The sequence below is a fragment of the Buteo buteo genome, chromosome 16 (genome assembly GCF_964188355.1).
Source record: "Buteo buteo chromosome 16, bButBut1.hap1.1, whole genome shotgun sequence".
Classification (NCBI taxonomy): Eukaryota; Metazoa; Chordata; class Aves; order Accipitriformes; family Accipitridae; genus Buteo; species Buteo buteo.
Genome location: NC_134186.1, coordinates 31113131 through 31134128, shown reverse-complemented (window position 1 = coordinate 31134128; position 20998 = coordinate 31113131). Strand labels below are relative to the sequence as shown.

The window sequence follows — 20998 nt, the reverse complement described above, 5'->3', positions numbered from 1 at the left end:
CTCCATCCCCTGGGGACGGAGGGGCTCCTGGGGCTGTCCTCAAGACCCTCGGCGTCTGGCACGGGGATGGCGGGCAAGCATCGGCTTGCGTGGGGAGCGAACCACCCTCCCCGCCTGCTCCCGGGGGGGAACCCGTGATTCATCCAGGCTCGGAGGGTTGGGAGCGCCCCGCTGAGCTCTGCCAAACTCGGTGCACCCGCCGACGCTCCCCGTGTGGGTGGTGCTGAGGTGGGAGAAGGGGGGGGGCCTTGGGGTTATCCCTGGATGCTGTACCCCAAAAGGGTCAGGTTTGACCCCTCAGCAAAAGGGGGGACTCCCAGTGAACCCATAGAGTCCCTGGACCCCCCCCCCCCCAAGAGCTGGGGAGGTGGGTCTACCCCCCCACATCGGTCCCCAGGCACGATGCGATGGTGGCACAGGGGTTTACAGCCCACTGGGGTTTGGGGAGGCCATCAAAGTAGGGGCCGTCACCCCAAAACACTTGCCCGCAGCTCCTGCAACCCTGCCCCGGCATCAGCCGCTGCTCCTGCTGACGGCGGCGCATTCCTCCGGGACAGCCGCCCTTTTCACCCTCCTAACAAAGCACAGAAGCCGTCCCGGTGTTGTCATCAACGTCCCGGCGTTGTCATCACCGGGTGTCGTAAGCACCAGCTGGCAAAGCCCGTAATGCTTCTGCCAGGCGGGTTCGGAGCGGTGACGCCAAGTGCTGAGCCGTGGCTCGCTGCAGAGCCGAGGCCGCGTTGCCACGCTCACCTTCAAACGGCCAAAGCCAGTGCCGGCTTCTCCAGCCGATGCGCTGTGCCAGAGCCGATGGGCAAACACCCTATGGTCATGAGCAGGGGCAGAGCCTCGGCACCCGGCTGTGGCTGAGGACAGGCACAACTCTGTTCAGGAGTGAGCAGCTCAGTTAGTGAGTCGGGGGCTGAGGGAGAGCGGTGTGAAACAACACTGTGGGGATTTAGGGAGCCGTGCCTGAGCACACCGGGCTGGGGGGTACGTGGCGTCCCCACCCCGGCCATGCCGGGGTCGGCCAGGGCGGCTCGGCGGGTGGGGCAAGCCTAATTAGTACCTGTGTGGTGGCAGCGGCTGAGTCACCCCGCGTTCCTTACCGTCAGGCCTGCCGGCGCTGAGCCGCCCCTTTTTTTTCATTTTATTATTAGTGTTGTTCCCCGGCTGATTTGAAAAGCAAAGCAGGGAGGGCCTGGCCAGTAATTACTGCCAATTAGCCCCTGCTCTGGCCCTTTGGCAGGCCAGCCCCCCCCCCCCCCCCCCCGTGCCGGAGGGGTTTGCTGGCCCCATATGGTGGTGGGCAGCCCGGGGGGCTGGAGTTGCCAGTGGGGGCTGCCTGGGGGTCCGGGGTTCTCCTAGGAGGTGGCGCAGGGGTCCGGGGCTCTCTGGGGAGGCTGCCTGGGGCTCGCTGGTGGGGCCGTGGGGGGGTCCGGGGCTGGCTGAGGAGCTTGCCCGGGGCTTTCCAGGGAGGTGGCCTGGGGGTCTTGGGTTCACCTGGAGGGACAATGCAGGGGTCTGGGGCTGAACAGCAGGGCCATGCGGGTCTCTGCGCGTCCGCGGGGGGGCAAATAGGGGTCCGGGGCTCTCCTGGGAGACCATGTGGGGGTCCGGGGCTCTCCTGGGAGGCAAATGGGGGTCCGGGGCTCTCCCAGGAGACCATGTGGGGGTCCGGGGCTCTCCTGGGAGGCAAATGGGGGTCCGGGTCTCGCCAGAGGGACAACGTGAGGGTCTGGGGCTCGCTGCTGGGGCTGCCCAGGGGTCTGGGGGGTCCACGGGGAGGCTGCCCGGGGTGGGTGTCCGTCTCTCGTGGCTGGGGCCGCAGGTACGACCACCCCGGACGCCCCCCGCCCCGCCGTGGGCGTCCGCCTCCCTCGCGCCCTCGTCCCCGCGAGGTCCGTCCCGGGCACCTCCACCTGCGGCGGAGACGGCGATGGCGATGGCGGGGGGCCCGCCGTGGCCCCCTCCTTCCCGCTCGGCGGCGGCCGAGGCGTGGCGGCGGCGGGGCGGGCCCGGTGCCTCCCTACGGCTGCGGGGAAGCGGCCGCGCTCACCTGCGCCGGGCGGCCTCGGCCTCCGCACCGCCGCCATGCAGGAGACTAACACCTTCTTGCTGTCGGCCCTGCAGCCCGAGGCCGGCGTCTGCTCGCTGGCTTTGCCCTCGGACCGGCAGCTGGACGGCAGGAGCCGGGAGGCGGCCGAGGCCCAGCGGCTGCGCAGCGCCCGCGTCCAGGAGCAGGTCCGCATCCGGATGATGCTGAGGGGGCAAGCGGCCGCCCGCGCCGAGGGCCCCGACCACGCCGACGGCGGCAGAGGTGGGAGAAACCCCCGCGGCTTCCCGGGCGCCCGCGTCAAAACGGGTGGCGGGAGACCCTCGGCCGGCACCGGGTTTCGGCTCGCACCCTCGCTTGGGGCTGGGGGGGGGGTGTCCCCCACCCCGGCCGAGCACCCCCAGCACCGGGGATGGGGAGGCACGGCCCCAGCGTGGGCTTGTTTCACCCCGCTCGGGGGTCGTGCCTCAGTTTCCCCACCTGTCCGCCACGGGGGGATCGGCGCCGGGGGCGTCCCGCAACACGCTTTGGGTTGGCGGGGTGGGGGGGTGAGGTTTTTCTTGCCCTGGCAGATCCCTCCTTGTCCCCCCCCCCAGTCTTTGAGCAGCGCCGCTGGCCGGGCTCCAAGCTCCTCCATTTAACGTCTGCGCTCGTGGCCTCCGCCCTGCCGCTTCGCCTGGCACCGGCACAGGGTTTCACCGAGGCCCCCCCCGATCCAAAGTGCCGGGGTACCTCGGCAGTGGGGAGAGACCCCCCCCGGCACCCCGAGGGCTGCCCCGGGCGCGGGCGTGAGTCACGCTCCCATCACCGCCGGGGCTGGCAGCGTCTTCCCGGTCCCCGCCGGCGGCTCTGGGGCGGTGGCAAGGCGGGAGGACGGCATGGGGTGCAGTGGGGCGGCCGGGTCCCTGCTGGGCTCCTGTCCCCAGGGTGGCGAAGCCAGGACTGGATTTTTGGGGGGATGCCTGGTCTGCCAATCTGGCTACGGCGGAGAGGACCGGGCTTCAGCCGCCGCGTCCCCCCGCCAAGGTGGCAATTAGTCCCCTCGCCGTCAGGGCTCGATGAAAGGCGGGGAAGCTGCCGCTCGGTGCTGCCGCCGTCTCTCCTGGTCTCCGTTGCCAGCAGGCAGGCGAAGGCAGTGTCCCCCCACTCCCTCGTTCCCCTCGGCGCTGCCGGCACTGCCGCAGCTCCCGAAGCAGGTCCCCCTGGGATGAGTTGGGGGGGAATCTTTGGTACCCAAGACCGCCCCTTAGGCCCCCCAGTGCTCACATCGATCCCTCTGTCTCCGTCTCGCAGGTGGTCAGTACGGCACAACCCTGCGCTCCTCCTTCAGCTCCCGCTCCCAGAGCAATGGCTTGGACCCCAAAGCCTCGGTATGTACAAGGAGGTTTTGTCTCCCGCCCCACACTAGTGCCCATCACCGCGGCAGCTGGGGATGCCAGTGGAGACCCAGCTGCTGGCTGTAGCTTTGGTTGTGCCAGGGGAGGCTCTTGGCTCCATCCTGTCCTCTCCCCACGGTGGGGATGGAGGAGGAGGCTTGTGGGCATCCCTTAACCCCCCGCTTTCCCCCTGCAGCTCTATCAGCCGCTGGCCAAGAAGGATTTTGGCACGCTGAAGGGCAGCAGCTGGTCCTCACGCTCGGCGGTGGACCTCACCCCGCACAAGCGGATGGCGACCATCAGCAATGGGGGCCTGGCGAAGGGCCGGGGCTACAGCACCGGCTACACCATGTCACAGGCCGCCAACATCTCACCACGGCCCAGCTCCTTCCACGAGCGCAACTACCGGCCCCGGCAGAACTTCGACACCCTCTCGCTGCACTCCCTGCGGCTGGCCGACGGGCCGCTGCAGCCCACCGCCATCGCAGACGACCGTTACAGCATCATCTCAGAGCAGCTGGACCCCGTGGGTCACCGCTCCCTCTACAAAAGCCAAGGCAACGGCGGCTTCACTCGCTCCTACACCTTTGAGAGGCAGATGAGCGCCGGCTCCACCGCCAAGGCTGCCTCCGACTGGCTGGAGGGCGGTGAGGTGACCCAGAGCCGCACCATCCGGGCGCCTGCCATGCGCACGCTCCAGCGCTTCCAGAGCAACAACCGGTCGCGGCTTAGCACCGGCTCCTTCGGCAGCATCCAGGCGGCCTCGCAGGCGGGCGGCGGGAGCTCGTACATGGGGATGGTGGAGCACAGCTCCCGCGCCCCCTCCGTGCGCAGCCTGGCCGAGTCCAGCCACCACCTCCAGGACCAGCGTGCCATGGAGATGTACAACGGGCACAGCACGCTGCTCAGCCACCAGTCGGGGGGGTGAGTGCTAACGGGGCTGGGCCGGCACCAGCTTAGTCCTTGTCCCCACCTTAGTCGCTTGGCCGACTGAGGGCAAAATTCTCCATCTCTTGCCTGGCGTTACCTTGCTGCGAGGGATGCAGGAGGAGGGGTGAGATGGTGGGCACAGTTTGGCCCTGTAGTGATGGACCGTGGCATGGACTGACCTCCAAGCATGTCCCACCTGTGGCCTTAGCTCGTCTCATGGATGCATCCTGAGACGGGAGGGTAGGAAGGTGCTCAATCGGCTGGGTCCCAAGAGGGTGACGGGGGAGGGAGATGGATTGATGGGTATCCTCTGAGATGCAGGACGTGGTGGGGTGCAGCGGTGGAGGACTACTGTGGGATGCTTTGCTTGGGATCTTCCTCACTTGCCTATGGCTTCCAGGTTTGATGACATCGACCTGCCCTCCGCAGTGAAATACCTGATAGCCAGCGACCCCAACCTGCAGGTTCTGGGCGCTGCCTACCTCCAGCACAAATGCTACAGCGACAGCAATGCCAAGAAGCAGGTGAGTGCTGAGGAGCTGAAGGAGAAGGGGCTGTCCCCAGCCCCTCTGCTGTGGTGGGGCACCCCAGGGAGGGTGGAGGAGATGGAGGGAGCCCCAGCTGAACGGGAGAACGGCTGGGTGTTTCAACCTGGCTGGGCTCTCCCCTCCCAGGCCCGCAGCCTCCAGGCCATGCCCAAGCTGGTGAAGCTGTTCAACAGCCCCAACCAGGAGGTGCAGCGCCATGCCACAGGCGCCATGCGCAACCTCATCTACGACAACGCTGAGAACAAGCTGGCGCTGGTGGAGGAGAATGGCATCTATGAGCTCATGCGGACGCTGCGGGAGCCCGACGACGAGCTCCGCAAGAATGTTACAGGTTGGAGACGATGGCGGGGCAGGCAAGGGTCCTCCTCCCCTGGGGGTGGCATGTGGTGCCCCCACCCCATGAGTAAAGCTGGGGCAATGCTTCACGGGGATGGTTTCTTTGCGTCGTTGTTACCCAGTCTGTCCCGTGGCTGCTCCTAGCTGAGGGTGGTCGGCGTAAGCCCCCTGGGGAGGTGAGTCAGGGTGGACGTGCTCTCCAGCCATTCCTGGGACTGAAGATCCCCCTCTGCGCAGGGATCCTGTGGAATCTTTCCTCCAGTGACAACCTGAAGGATCGCCTGGCCCGGGACACGCTGGAGCAGCTCACAGACCTGGTCCTGGTCCCCCTCTCTGGGCTGGGGGGCTCGGGTGTCATCCAGCAGAACCCCTCAGAGGCGGAGATCTTCTACAACTCTACAGGCTTCCTCAGGTACCTGCTCTGGGACGGCTCCAGTCCTCCCACTGTGGGTAAAGTTTTGGGTGGAAGAAGAGACACCATCTGTGCTGTATACGTAGGGAGCAAGGTCTCTAGGGCTCATTTCTGGGGTCCCCATCCCTTGCAGCACTTGTGCATCAAGGCAAAGCCTGGTCAACCCCATGGGAGAGGTATTAGCTGCCCTCCCCGCGGTGGTGCCCAGTGGCAGGAGGGGGGGTGGCTGTGGGGAAGCCCCTTCTCGCCATGATGGACCCACGTTCCCCGTACAGGAATCTCAGCTCTGCCAGCCAGCAGACCCGACAGAAGATGCGTGAGTGCCACGGGCTGGTGGACTCCATGATCCACTACGTGAACAGCTCCCTGGAAGTGGGCAAGTCAGAGGACAAGGTGAGCCCCGGGAGCTGGGTGCTGGGAGGGTTTGGGTGCCCTCAGACAGGGTGCTGCTCCCTTCCTCCTGGCGGCTGCCTGGTCATCATGGTACAAAGGCGTGTCTTGATGTGATGGTGGGAAAACCAGCCTGGCTCCATCTGGGCTTACTGGGCACAGTGAGGCACTGCTGGTGTCATCAGGATGACTCTGGCCAGGGAGCCCCATGGGATTGCACCCTAGGGGACATGCCAGCTGGAGCTGCCCTGGCAGACAGCACGAGGACTGACACCCTCATGTCTCATCTGCCCCCGGCCCAGAGCGTGGAGAACGCCGTCTGTGTCCTACGCAACCTCTCCTACCGCCTGTACGACGAAATGCCCCCATCCTCCCTCCAGCGCCTGGAAGGCCACAGGAGGAATAACAGCAGCATGGTGACGGGGGAGCTGGTGGGCTGCTTCAGCCCCCAGAGCAAGAAAGCACGAGAGGTCAGTGGCTGGGAGGTGGTGGGCACCGTGATGGCCGCGTCACCTGGGGCGGGACTGGCACTGGGAAGCAGCTGGCAGTGGACGTGACGCTGGGGTGGAGGTGGATGCTGGCCTCAGCTGATGGGTGGGACGTGCGGGTGAGCTCAGCGAAGCGTGAATCAGGTGTGTGGGGTGAATCAGGGTGCCAAAACCCCACTTTGCTATGCCACGGGGCATGGCGCAGCCAGGGTGACCTGCCGGGTCCCTGCCAGCCTGGAGCTGCTCAATGGTTGAGGCCAGGCACGCGGGAAAAAGGGGACACCAGCAGCGAGGGATGCCGTAGAGGGGACGTCCCCTGTGAGTCTAACAGTGCCACCCCCATCCCCGCAGCACTACCTGAATGCAGACATCGTCACCTTCACGGAGGTCTCCAAGGACCCTAAGGGCATGGAGTGGCTCTGGAACCCACAGATCGTGGGCATCTACAACCGGCTGCTGCAGCGCTGTGAGCTCAACAAGCACACAACGGAGGCGGCCTCGGGCGCCCTGCAGAACATCACTGCCGGGGATCGCAGGGTGAGAGCACGGGAGGGGAACATCCCCTGGGGCTCGCCCCATCTTGCCTGGTTGTCCCCACCACCTGGCTAGTCACCAGACGTGCCCAGGGAGGGGATGTATCTCCCTGCAGGTTGGTACCAGCCTTTCCTGGGTGGGGGACATGGCCATCACGCTACTCACCCCACCTGGGCATGGGTCACCCTGACCTGGCCCCGTCGAGCAAGAGGAGGAAGATGGGGTGGGAGGAGAAGGCAGCCGGCGGCTTCCAGGTGGGAGTCTCCAAGTGGATGTTTGTCTTGGCAGTGGGCAGGCGTGCTGAGCCGGCTGGCCCTGGAGCAGGAGCGCATCCTGAACCCTGTGCTGGACCGTGTCCGCACCGCCGACCACCACCAGCTACGCTCTCTGACGGGGCTCATCCGCAACCTGTCCCGCCATGCCCGCAACAAGGACGAGATGTGTGAGTGCTAGGGAGGGATGGGCAGGGCTGGGGCTGTGGGCAGGAGCCCGATGGATGCCCTCCACTCTTTTTCCTCCTTGGTCTGGCCTCCAGTTACCTCTAGCCATGTCTCAGCACATTCCTGCCTGCTGAACCCCTGCTCACAGCTGAGCGTGTGGTGGCTAGTCCATCCCCAGTTACCGAACACCCCCCCCACGTTGTGCTCTGCCCGCAACCCCACCATCTCACTTGGCTTTGTCCTCATCCCCCAACTCCTCTCTCAGGTGCTAAAGAGTCTCAGCAGAGGCTCCAGAGAGCAAAGGGCTTGAAGACATCCCTGGTGCTGCCCTGTGGGTCCTTGGCTGGACTCTCTGTCCCCTCATTGCCCGCGGGAGGCTGCAAGGTTCATCCCTAGGCTGCCGCGTGTCCCCTGGGTCTGGCCACCAGCCCTGACATGATGCCTTTGCCCACCAGCAACCAAGGTGGTCAGCCACTTGATTGAGAAGCTGCCAGGGAGCATCGGGGACAAGGCGCCGCCCGCCGACGTCATCGTGAACATCATCGCGGTCCTCAACAACTTGGTGGTGGAGAGCCCCATGGCTGCCCGTGACATCGTCTACTTTGATGGCCTCAGGAAGCTCTTCTACATCAAGAAGAGGAGGGACAGGTAGGAGCTCCCTGTCTGCTCTGCTGTCCCAGCTCAGACCTGGGGTCCAGTCCTGCTCTCCCCTTACTCCCCTGGTCCAGCGAGGTAGAAGAGGGTCACAACCAGTCTCCCTTCCCAAGGACTGGCGTTGGGAGTCCCCAGACCAGCGTAGAGTGGCCTCATGGCCACCTTCCAGCCCTTTGCCCTCTCCTCAGGACACCCTGCTATGGGATTGCCCACTGCTGCAGCCACCTTCTTCCCATCTGGGTGCTTCTCACCTCTCCTGCCAGAACTGCTTGCCACCCTGCCCATTGTGGTGGGCTCCAGCCTTTAGTCTTCTGCCTCTTCCCACCAGTGCTAAGTCCTCAGCCCCTCCGGGCCCTTCTGGGCTGGTATCCTTGGGCTGGTGGGCACCATCCCATGCCCAGCGGTAACCAAAGCTTATTGCATCCTCTCCCTGTCCCAGCTCGGACAACGAGAAGTCCTCCAGAGCAGCAGCCAGCCTCCTTGGCAACATGTGGCAATACACCAAGCTCCACCGGGACTTCAAAATGGTACGTACCACTCTCCGGCATCTTCTTCAGCCGGTGGGATCCTGGGATGGATCCCGACGGTGGATCCCAAGGGAGTTAAGGCCCAGGGCTTCACCCCAGAAAGTCACACCGCCCAAATACTTCCAGGCATACAACAGGTCCCAACTCCACGCCTCCCCCTCCTGAAGGGGTGGGGATGTCCCCAGAGCATCGTCCCTGTGGTGCCACCTGCACCAGTGGGGTGGGGACAGCCCCGTGCCCCGTGTGGGGACAGCGTGGCCACGTCGGTGCCGGAGCAGAGCGGGTTTGTGTTCGCGTTCCCCTTGCCCAGCGAGGCACAGAAAGGGATGTCCTCGGGCAGGAAAGGTGACGGGTGGCCTGTCTCCTTGCAGAAGGGGTTCCGGAAGGAGGACTTCCTCGGCCTGTGAGGACAACCCCCGGGAGCCAGACTGCCCGGCCCTGACTCTCCCCACCGGGATGCTCCTTGCTGTTGGCCCTGGCCTGGGGAGGCTGCTCACCGCTGGATACCCGCTCCGTAGTGTAGCCCCCGCCGCGTCCCTCACACCTCCCCCTCCACCGGGTCCCCCTTCCCTGGGTGGGGGGACACTTGTCCTCCCTCCTGCTGCAGCCTTAAACCCAGCAACTGCTTTTGGCTCTGTGGCGGGGCCCTGCTGGGACCCCAGTTAGTGGGGGACTGCCCCATGGCACCCAAGGGTCCTCAGCCCCTGGGGACCCTCTCCGCTCCCGGGGAGCCAGCTGCAAAGCTCAGCTTGTCTGGTGGCTCGGCGGAGGGGCAGGAGCTGCAGGGCTTTGGGGACGCTCCTGCAAAGCAATACTGGTGGGGAGGGGGGCTTCTGGGGGCACCCCGTCCCAGCGCCCCGAATTGCAGCGCACCGGGGGCTGGGAGGGTGCTGGTGCGGGGTGCGCCGTGGGTTACACACACTCTGCCCTGGTTGGGTGGGGAGGGGGCTTCGCATGGCTCAGGGGGTTTGTGGGAGGTCTGAGGTGGCTTCCCAAATTTTTATGGGCTGGCACTGCGGCTGTAAGGAGCTGGGAAATGGCGTCGGTGACATGGTGCTGAGTCCCCTCCTTTGCTGGGCGTGAGGAGGTTGATTGAGGCTGCCCGTGCCCTCGCTTCAAGAAGCCGGGGCACCTCTCTGCCACGCCGTCCCCATCCGTACACCCCACGGGGACCGTCCCTGTGCAGGCAGAGCCGCTGCTGCCGCTCTTTGCTGGCTGCTCTGCCCAGGGCTGGGCCTGGCCGGTGCTGTGTAAGCAGGATCCGGGCAGGGCCAGCCGGCTTGTGTTTGCTGGAAGGCGTCTCCCCGCGGGGTGGGGAGATGCCCTCGGTGCCCGGCGCGGCTGGCGCAGGTGGGGCAGCGGGTCCAAAGCTCTCCCTGCCGAGGCGGTGGCTGGACCGGGGCACGCGGGTGGGCTGCGGGGTGGCTTTGGTCTGCCGGCGGGTTTGGGGCTGGGTGGGGAGATCCTGCGCTTGGGGGGGCATGGCACACCCCGTTTGGGAAACAAGGTAGAGTAGGTACAGGGGTGGCAGGGTCGGGGAGACCCAGCGGCGCTGCCAGGAGGGGACGCATCCAGGGCTGGTGTGGTCCCCTCGGTGAGCTGGCACCCGGCGCGGTCCAGGGTGGGGTGTTATGGTGCGTTTGTCTCCCTAGCTCTCCGTGTACAAACTCCCCGAGCGCTGCGTATCCCTGAAATAAAGGCCTTGAACGATGCCCACCTGCCTCCGTGCTCAGCTGGCATGCGTGAAGGGAGGAGAGCGCCCCGCCGGACACCGGCGTGCGGGTGGGCTTACCCTGCAGTGCCAGCCTGCTCGCCACGTCCGGGTGTTGCTCCGACTCAGTGTGGTGGGGATGCTGGCACGGGGATGGGATGCGGCACAGGAACGGGAGACAGCACAATGCTGGCTGCCCTGCTGCCCGTGGTTGGGAGAGACCTGCCAGTGGCACCCACGTCCCCGCAGATGGACAAGACCCACTCGGAGCAGCAGGATTTTATTGCCGCAGGGGTTTCCACGTGTGCCGCAGCTGCTCCTGTCAGGCATTTCCCAGCCTCTGGGTCGCTGGGACTGGGGCACGTTGCTTCTCAGAGAGCATCACCCATCTTGTGATGGGTGAACAACGCTTGTCCATCATGCAGGAAAAATGTCCCTGCCGCCCATGGCGAGGGAAGTGGGGCCTGGCACCCAAGGGTGCCCAGGCACTACAGGCAGGGGTGTCCCCTGGTGATGGTTTTCCACCATGGAGCATGCTGCCAGAAGGAGCCGGCTCCTGTCTTTCCCACCGAGACCTTGGCTTTGGTCCCATCATAAAGCCCAGGCTCCTCTGGCCGTGATCTGGGACTGTGCAGCCCCACGGGGAAGGGGGATGCTGCCTTTGCTGGCCTGCGGACCTGCTCAGATGTCATCCTCTGTCACCAGGCAGTAGAAGTCTGTGCGGGCGCCGTAGTTGCGTGATCCCAGGTCCGAGATGTCGAGCTCAGGTCTCTGGCCGGCTCTCAGCTGTGCGTCCTCCATCACGCCAGCAGCTGAAGCCATGGGAGCGCTGGGGCCACCGATGCGGGGAGGCGGGAGGCTTCTGAAAACGCACCCTCGGAGGCCTGGAAGGAGCGGGGAGCTGGGTTTTAGGTGGTGGGGAAGGGGCTAAACCCAGCCTGCCTGCCACAGGAGGGTGAAGCAAAGCCCAAAGGTGACCTCCAATGCACATGTCCCCCCCCAGGAGAAGAAGGAGGGGACAAGGACCTGTACCGAGGTCCCCATCTGGGTGGAGGTCTCCACTGCTGTCCAGGTAGCTGCTGTGCAGGATCAGCATGGGGTCCTTGTCCTCCTGCAGCTGGGTCTGTGGGTCACCCACGGCCCCCTGGAAGGACACCTTGCGGGGCAGGGCCAGGCACAGCTCTTTCCAGAAGTCCGATGACGGGGTCTGCGTGGGGCAGGAAGGAGACGAGCTGTGCTGGGACCACCACGAAGCCAAGCCCAGCCCTGCACAGGGCTGGGGAAGGCTTTGTGGGGCTCAGCTCGCTCTTCCTAGTGCTGGGAGCTCAGCCAAGGCGAGGGCTGTGTTCCTGGCGTGGCAGTGTGCCCATGCATCGGTGGAGAAACCGGCCTGACCTGCTGAAATGCTCCTGAGGGCTGCAGCTCCCAACCTGGCCCTGAAATGGCCGGAGCAGCCACAGGCCAAAGCTTCACTCTGAGAGCTGAGGCTTTGTGCTGGTGCTTCGGCTGGGGGAGACCCCAGAATGGCACAAGGCTCCTGATCGCACAAGTTTGGGGAGCAAGCACCCAGAACTAGGGCTGTTTTGGTTGGTTGTTTTTTTTTTTTTAAATTGCCTCTAAAAGATGAGGGCCTCAACCTGCTTTTTAGGAGCACTGAAGCACGGGGAGCAGCCCCAGAGCGTCACGGGGAGGCTGACATAAGATGGGTCACTGGGGATAGAAAGGGGGGTGCTGGCAGGATGGGGTCCTGCTTGGCTCTCACCATGGAGCCGGCTCGCCACACCAGCAAGGTCACCACGCTCCGGTGCTGCTTCAGTATGCTGATAGCAGGGTGGGTGATCTCCCGGTACTGGCTCTCAAAGACGATGAAGATGGGTTTCTTGGAAAGCTCCAGCAGCCTCCAAAGCCCTTCCCTGCGAGACAGGCACATGGCAGGAGAGCAAAGGATCCACCGGCTCCTCTACCCCGGGAGCAGGCAGGAGCTGCTCCTACCTGAAGCTGCTGTTGCACCAGTCTTGCTCCAGGTACGCGACGGAGAGGACCACAATGAGACGCCGGCACCGACTCACGTTCATGATCAGGTCGGCTGATGGCTCTGCAGGCAAAAGGATTTCAAGCCCCCAGGTGCTGGTGTTGCCCCTCTGCCCAACCCTGCGCAGGTCTGGTGCCTACCTGAGTTGGGCAGGATGGTTTGCTCATCCAGGAAGAGCTTGTAGCCATAGCGGTTCTCCAGCTGCGGCTTCACGATGAAGTGGACGAACTTTCGGTCATCTGGGGTGGTGGCGTGGGAGACGTAGGCATCGTACAGCTTCCCGTCTGGGGAGAGCCATGGGGAAAGGGAGGGGTGTCATGCCAGGGAGGGCTCTGCACATGGGCAAGCCCCTGGCCCAGGGGAGGCTTTTCCCAAGGTGGGGGCACCGCATCTGTGCCCTTCCCAGTGCCTCACCATTGATCTCCAGCTCGCCATAGCGATTCCGGTACCAGAGGAGCACGCTCAGGCGGCATCGGACATAGAGCCCGGCCAGAAGCACCAGGAGCGCCAGGACCAGGAGGGCTGCCAGCACCGCAGGCACGTGCCCTGCCACCTCTGTAAGGACAGGGAAGGGCACGGTGAGTGTGACTGGTGAACCCTGGACCAGGTTTTCTGGGTTTGGTGTAGATCTGCACCCTGTTGCACTGCCCTGGAAGAGGCAGCAATGCTCCTAACACCCGCCTTGATGAGCCCCATGGGATCCCTGTTCCTGCCCTAGGCAAGCAAGCCCTCCTTGGAGGTGCCCCTCCTCTGTCCCCAGCATGTCCCTACCCGCTCGCCGCAGGGTAAAGGTGGCCGTGGCATTGCTGACCCAGCAGGCAAACACCCCGAAGTCGGCATCGTGTGTGAGGTTGAGCTGCAGGACGCTGGCGAGGAGCCGCTCTGAGGCATTTTGGGCAAACCTGGGGTGAGATTGGGCCATGTGGTCACCCACCCTGATGGACAGACAGACGGATGGACATACCCCAGGGTGGGCTCCTTACCAGGTGGTGTCCTGGCTGCTCTCGCTGCCCAGCCACTGCCCATCTTTCATCCAGGCAGGGACAGGCTCGCAGCCCTCGGTGGCCGCCCAGCGCACGGTGCAGTTCAGTGCTATCTGGCTCCCCAGCGCCAGTTCCAGTGTCTCGTTGGTGGCTGGGACGAGGATTTCGGGGGGCACACTGCAAAGGTCTGGGGGCACAGTAGGAAGGGGGTTTCAGATGGGAAAGCTGATCCAGCTCCCGGCTGGGCGGGCAACTGTCGTAGCCATCCCGGCTTCCCCGGAAAAACAAGCTCTGCCACGGGGGTCTGGCAGCAAGCGGCGCTTGCAGCTGTTTTTCAACAGGCTGAGCCGGTTTTCGGGGCTGAGATGGACCCTCGCCTGCCCTACGAGGCAAAGTCGGAGCAGCGAGCCGGACCCCTGCCATGCCCACCAGTGAGGGGTCCTTCCCAGCTGAAAACAGGTGAAAGTTTTGATTTTGCAGCCTACCTGCCATGGTATGTTCAGGTGCCGTGCGGGGGAGCTGCCGGCATCACCAGCGGGCCACCTGCGACAGAAGGGCCCCCACGGCGCGGCGTCTTCCGGGGGACAAAGTCCACTTGCCACTGCCGCAGGGCGGGCTGGGCCTGGAATGGATCAGAAATGGCTCCCCGAGTGCTGGCTGCTCCGGGCCGGTCCGGCACAGGGAGGGCCCCAGCAGTCCCCATTGCTCCCCGCAGCAATTCGGGTCGGGGGGCGGCGGGTGCCACTCTGGGGTAAAGCCAAACCCATGTCCCCGCCACAGTTTGGTGGCCGCCGTGTCACCTGCCCTCCCTGCGCAGCGTCGACTCGCAGCCTGGCTTTCCTGACCGTGAATTTAAGGGCGGGAGGCGATTAATGACCAACCGGGGGCTGCAGGATGTTAAAAATGTGGCTTTGGCTCAAACCAGAGGCCAGCGAGGGGAAACGAGCTGCGGTCGTAGCTCAACTGCAGGGCGTGCAACACCTCCCTGTGAAACCACAGTGAGCTGCCCCATGGCTGCATTTGGGGGGCCTCAGGGGGACCCCCTTCATGCGACCAACTCCCTGTCTTGGCTGCAGTGCTACTTCCAGCCTGACGTGCCCATTGGAATTGCTAATTAAACAGCAGGGTGGTTTATTTATAGCAACACAGGCTTCCTATCTCATGAACTCTTGTAGCGTTGAGCTAAGCCAAGTGGGTGCAGCACTCCCCTCGCGTCAGGAGGCTCGGCGCATTGCTGCCCTGCGGCCGTGCCGGGGAGAGGCGTTAGCCGCACAACGTGCCATGCGTGCAGGCAAGCGGGGAGTGCAAGGATGGTGCAGGGGGACAAGGGGGACCGGTCCCCGGCCGGCATCGCACAACCAGCAGCAGCGCCGCTGCAATAGCCCCGCGGGAAGAGGGGGACCAGGGAGGACACACTGCGCCCCGCCGATAAATTGCAGCGGTGCAAAGGGGCACCGCAGATCCCAGTGGCGAGGTCGGGCTCCTCCAACCCCAAACACCCGCAGAGCCCCTGCTGCGGGCGGTGTGTCTGCCGGGGCTGACGTGGAAATAACAAGGACGTCAGGTTGACTGTAAACACATCCAGCATAACTGCTGGGGCCAGGAGGGATAAAAATCTCTCTCAGCTGCCTCTTTGCCCCAGAGCTTCATCGCTCTCGATTGCAAACTGGTTTTGGGTAACAGCAGGGCTGCTGAGGTTGGGCTCATCCCTGGAGAAACCGCGTCTCTGCTGCTGGTGTGAAACGGGAAGTGGAGAGGTCTGCAGCGCTGCTCTGCTGTGAAGAGGGATGGAGGCACGTTGCTCCCCTTCAGCACAGCAGCCCTGGTGCCAGGCATGGGGTGAAACTGTGGGTCAAGGTACGCAAGGGACACTTATAACATGTTCAGCTTGAGCAGCGGGAAAGCGATTTATACCTAAAGTATTAACTGGATTTCTCTGTGGCTGGGGATGGAAGAGCAAGGGATGGAGATGAGGCAGCCCACCTGGTTTTCACGTGGGGAAGGGGATGGGAGACACTACACCGGGGTGCCGTGGGGCTTTCTCTGCCCGATGGGGATGCTCTGACTCTGCTCGGTCCTGCCTGGATGGGTCACTCCTAAATGGTTTCGCTCCGATGGTCGGAAATAAGGAAGCCCCGATAAGATGCAGACTGATCAGAGAGCTCAGGGAGGCCCTAAATGCCTCCCCAGGCCAATGGAGACACACAGCCAGCTGGGGCCCCTTTGCTCTGGGGCATGAAATGGCGATGGATGCCCAAAGGGCAGCCGGGTGTCAGGGCTGCTGACTGCGAGGGAGGGAGGAGCACAGGTTAACGGGCAGCAGCACGCTCCCATTTCCTATGTCTTGGGGTTGGGGACACCCCGGTTTTGTAGTGCTCTAAGTGCGGCAGAGGACCGTGCGGTGGTAGGCAATGGTTGGGCTGCGGCATTCCCCAGAGCACGGCCACAGGGAAAGTGAGACAGGCAGAGAGGCACAGCAGCAAGGGAGCCGAGGGAGCAAGCGGGGCCAGAGAGCCAGAGGAGAGCAGCAGGGCGAGGGTGAAAGCCTGCTGACCCTGGCTGAGACAGCATCGACGCAGAAAGGGAAGCAGAGGCAAGCTGCATTTACCTTTGGAGCTTCCCCCGGTGCCCTGGCCGCAGGCTTCCTGCCAGTTGCCTCCCTTGTGCGCTGCTCGAGCTGACTGGACCTGCCAGATCAGTGCTTGTTTTTTCTCCTTTTTTTTTTTTTTTTTTCAAATTTATTTATTTTTCCCCCTCCCCGGTTCAGCCCCTGCCCTTTGCTGGGTTCTCCCGCCGCCCCAATCGCTGGGCGCCAGGCCTGCAGGAGGGGTTGGCCGTCCCTCCCTCCTGCTGCTCCACCTCCACCTGAACCTGTGGGGGGAAAAAAAATAAATAACTCTGGCTTTTGGGAAGGGGAAAAGAAAAACAAAAAAGAAAGAGAAAAAAGGAGGGGGAAGGCAACCCACCCAGCCTGCTGGCCCAGCAGCCCTGGGGAGCTGGGTGTACACAGGTTGCACAAGGCTCCCAGGGCCGAGGAGGAATCCCCCCAGCTCTCCATGGCTGGAAAAGCCCATGGAGGTGTTGGGGCAAGATAAAACCCACACCCAGCATCCGCCACCACCAGTAATACCAGCTTACCGTGCCACGGCGGCAGCCGGGGGCTTGCACTGGAGCGTGCCTGGGGGGGTTGGAGGTGTCTGTTCGACACAGCGCTGTGGGGAGAGCCCAGGGCAGAGCCTGCATTTTGATGCCATGGTTTGCTGAGCACCAGCAAACTTGATACTCTCAGGCTTCTTAAGGTGAGTTGGAGGGAGGTGAGGGGAGGCCGGCCAACCGTCGGCTGTGCCTACGGGTGTCTCGGGGTCTCCTGTCTGTTTCCTTCTCCTCCGTGATTTTAAAAGCCTCTTTGCAAGTTGAAACCGGTACCGCGGGGTGGCTCCTCCACCCGGCACTGGCCGCAGGGAACCGGGCCCAGCCATGGCTGCTTGCAAACAGCAGGTGATCACTTGTAATAATTACCAAGGAGGCAATTACAGCCCTAGCACACTGCAGGCACGGGCTGCATTCATAGCGGTGGCACCGCCTGGCACTGAACAGCCTCAGCCAGCGCAAGAGAAACACTGACCCGAGCCGCAGTGGCTGAGCAGCAAAAACATTGGCCTGCATGGGCTTTGGGGCCAAAGAAGGGAAAAAAAGAGGGTATTTCCCTCCTGCAAGGCCCCAGCTCAAGCAGGATGAGAGGCTCGGGGATGGTGTCGGGGCCCTCGTGCCTTCGCCGGCCTCGTCAGCGGCGGCTTTCACACCTCCGGGATGAGGCTGGGGTGGGCCAAGAGCCGGCCGGGAAGGGCTCCTTCAGCTTTCCCCAATCCCCGACTTGGGGAAAGAAAAAAAAAAAAAGGTTCCAACCTCCCCTTTGCAAACAAAAAAGAATAAAACCCCTCCAGAGGAGCGGTGCTGTAGGGCGGGCGGCAGCGCGCGGCGGGTCAAACGCTGCAACGTGCCGCCGGAACCGGGCAAGACGGCGGCCGTGGCGCCCCCCACCCTGAACGCCCGGCCTTCCCCCTCCTCCCCGCTGCCCTGCCCGGCGTGTTTTCGCCTCTAGTTATTCTTTTATTTGTACTGTTTTTAGCAAACCCCTCTCGCAGCGCCGCGCTCCCTCCCGCCGTTTCCATGGCAACTGCCCGCCGCGCGGTGCACGCCGGGTACTGTAGTCCCGTCGCCGCCGGGCTCGCCCCGCCCTTGCGGCCGCGGCACTACGGCTCCCAGCATGCCCCGCGCGGCGCCAAGATGGCGGCAGCCCGCTCAGCCAGCCGCCGCTCTCGGGGCCGGAGCCGGTGTCGGGGCCGGGGCCGTTGGGCCGCCCGCGCCGGGCAACTGCCGGGCTTCTCCCCGCGCGTGGAAACGGGGGCCACCGGGGGCTGAATAACGCCGGTCGGGGGTCGGAGCGTCGCCGGGGCCTTCTCCACCCCGTGAGGGACAGCTTAGGGGCGAGGGAGGCAAGCGCTGGCAAAGCGTGTACCGCTCCCGGTAGGGCCTGTTGTCCCTGGGTGAAGTGTTTCTGTTACCGAAATCCGGAATCCTTAACACCAATGTGAAGTTAAGAAGCAGGCACTTCGTTTATTGCGGCGCTGGGGACACGGGGGATCGCTCCTCCAAAGGCGTGTCCCGCTTAGTATCAAAATCCATCAGTTTTTACAGACTTTTTCTGTCAGGTCGTTGTTACATAAGCTCTTTACATAAAAAATGCATACTGTGCTCACTCTTAAATTTAACCTTTATAACGATTGGTCCTTTGATTATATAACCTTATCAATATTCTTATTTAAAAACAATCATTGGTCAGTTACACTTAGCTCTACTGATGGGAATCTTCAATACTCAAATCGAGATGGGAAGGGTAAGGGGGTTTTGAAGCATCAAACTGGTGTCCATGACGGTTTCTTTAGTTTCTTGAAACAAAACATAGAAAAACCAGTAATTTCCTGGTGAGGTTTCTATGGTTAGCTATTTCAGCCTTTAACAATATTAAGGTTCCAATAGTCACACATAACACAGTTCCTAAAGTTTCTATGGCTACATTTCAAACTTAACAATCCTATACATTATGCTTCACAATTTTACTTCTTAAGCAAACCTAACTCTTCTATGGGATTAAATTTTTATTTCTTTACCAGAATATTTGCAACATATCTATGTTGGGGTTTTTTTAATGTACACACAGAGGTATAGGTCACAGGTAGGTCTGTGGGCCTGTTGACAAGGAGAAACACCCCCCAACGCTGAATCCCTGTTGGTTATTATGTCAAATATTGGTGCTGTTGACCTGTTGTGGGAGGAAAAAATGGGATAGCGGGAGCCCTGTTGGAGGGCTGGTGCTCTGGGAATGGCCTCGGTCCTGTGCCCTTCAGCAAGGCAGCTGTGTGTGTGTTCAGGGCAGCAGCTATTTAAGCAGCTCTTTTGGGGAGGGCTGCTCTGTCATCCACAATACCACAGTCACTTTGATGTATGGGCTGCGAAAGCCAGTGTAAACCAGTTGGCTTTGTGGGATGATAAAGGATCCCAAGGAACAAGCCCAGGTCCAGGGGATGGTAACAGCGTGAGGAGGCTTGGTAGCAAATTGGGAGCTGATAAAACCTCTTATCCACCAGCGTTATTCCTGTGGGTAGGTAAGTTAAAAGCGAGAAAGAGTGGAGGTGGTTTTGGTTGCAGTGGTGAAAGGGCAAAACAAGCCGGAGGGCTGAGAGCACAGCTTGTTTCAGTTCCCTGCGAGATAGTGGCTTTCCATGCTCTCGGAAGTGAAGTTTTGAGGCTGACTTAACCCTGGTGCCTTTCTCTGCAGTACTGACTCAGGCACGTCACCTCCGGGAGAGTCACCTCCTGCCTGTGGCTGGCCTCAGCCCCTGCGGACCCACCACCTCGTGGAGGTGCCTTTGGTGGGACCCTCGGGGGACTCTGACAGCATTGCAGGTTCTGCAGCGGAACAGCCGTGAGCCTGCCCTGTGCTTCCACAGAGCTGTGTCCTGCCAGGAGGGCAGTGGCTGGGGTCAGCATGTCTCTGGGGAAGGAGGTGGCTTCCTCCAGCCCTGCATCTGAATTCCCCCGACAGAATGCTCTTGAGCTGAGGCTGTTGTCTTCAGACCCTGTGCCACATCGGGGCTTGTGACCCCATCCTGCCTGCTGCCGCACCCCAGCCCGAGGTGAGCAGGCACTGCTGAGGCACGAATGGCTCCCTGCAAACTAGCAGGTGAATGAAGATACCTGTGTAGTGCGAGCTCGCTAATAGCCAATTCTCAATGCATTTAACAGCTTGAAGCTAATTAAATTTAAGCTACTTAGAGATGCCAGGTGACTGTGTTCCAAGGCCATTGATATAATACAAAACCTTCGCTTCCAAGTCCCAGAAACAAGAATATTGCTACAGGATGAGGTGCCACCTAGCAACAGACCTTTAATCACAATCGCTGCTCCTCTCTGAGGAGGCACAGTGAGTGCTGGCTTTTTGCTCTTAAATCGGGGCCGAGGACTCTGCGGGTGCATGGCTGCTCTGACCCTTCAAGCGAGCTGAAAGCGGTGTGGCCTCTTGTGACACATGCAGCGCTCACAGCGCTTTATACAGTGAGAACTGGTTTCATTATGAGAAGAAGCATCACTGCGCAGACTTCTGTACAGCAGTACAGCTTTAGCCACAGCAGGGGCTTGGGCCAGTCTGACTTTTAATTACAGAACAAGACAAATCAGCCCTAATGAAATAGTTGTTCCTGACCTCTGGTGCTCATGTTTGCTTATATGCATCTTTCTGAGTTCGCAGGGAGCCTGTCACAGCTGTTACACGTGCACACACACATGTTCACGCTGTGGCACCCTTTTAACTCCCACGTTTCATTCAGTTTATCCCCACAATTCACCTCCAACACAGGGAGGCACCTATTGCCATTTTATAGAGGAGGGGATGAAAGGGTGGAGCTTGAGGTTAAACTTACAAACTGGTTAAAAGTTTCCAGGTCTTATAAAGAAAAAATACTCTAAAGCTTTGAAAGTCAGTGGATTTGCCCTGGAGTTTACAGAGACCATAAGAAAGCTGGAAATCAAGCTGCGGTTGCCTGTCCCATGCTACTGCCTTCCTCATTAACTGAAATTCGGAAAAATTAAGAGAAAAGCTTCTTCCCTGTACATTTGCAAACCCAGCTCTGGGAGGCTGCGTAAGCCTGATGTAATGTGTGGGGAATCTCACGGGGCATCAAAGGGCTGTTTGTGCACTCAAAGCTGAGCGAAGAGTCACGTGTTTGAGGGCACGTTATCATTCCTGGGCAGCGATGAACAAAGACTTTGTTCCTTACGCACAAATAACTCTGCCTGGAGTCAGTAAATGACTTGCTAAAGGTAGACCCGGCAAAGAGCAAAGCTAAGAGGCTGGGAAAGCACATATATTTGAAAAGTCACAGTGTTGGCTGTGACACCAGTCCAGCCGTGGGATGTAACCCCTGTGCTCCGCTGCAGACAAACCCCCTTCTGTCTGCAGTTGTAGGGAGAAGAGAGCAGCTGCAGCCAGCACTGGTGTCAGGGTGGTGGGGCTCGGGTTTA

General features: G+C 61.9%; 2 protein-coding genes across 2 annotated transcripts; one reads left to right on the top strand and one right to left on the bottom strand.

Annotated features, from left to right (window-relative positions):
* Positions 1-2094: 2094 nt before the first annotated feature.
* On the top strand, positions 2095-10397 carry PKP3 (plakophilin 3). Its single transcript, XM_075047168.1, has 13 exons — positions 2095-2320; positions 3350-3426; positions 3629-4356; positions 4763-4886; positions 5037-5241; positions 5484-5658; positions 5934-6051; positions 6351-6518; positions 6888-7073; positions 7359-7512; positions 7966-8158; positions 8604-8691; positions 9063-10397. Exons 1-13 carry the CDS (start codon positions 2095-2097, stop codon positions 9096-9098), a joined length of 2478 nt encoding a protein of 825 aa, XP_074903269.1. The 3' UTR covers positions 9099-10397.
* Positions 10398-10827: 430 nt separating this feature from the next.
* On the bottom strand, positions 10828-16137 carry SIGIRR (single Ig and TIR domain containing). Its single transcript, XM_075048556.1, has 10 exons — positions 16026-16137; positions 13903-14039; positions 13418-13604; positions 13206-13336; positions 12849-12989; positions 12575-12718; positions 12395-12497; positions 12165-12315; positions 11435-11609; positions 10828-11286 (listed from the first exon to the last, which is right to left on the bottom strand). The coding sequence occupies exons 2-10, from the start codon at positions 13907-13909 to the stop codon at positions 11084-11086; spliced, it is 1242 nt and encodes a 413-aa protein (XP_074904657.1). The 5' UTR covers positions 13910-14039; positions 16026-16137; the 3' UTR covers positions 10828-11083.
* Between the last annotated feature and the right edge of the window lie 4861 nt (positions 16138-20998).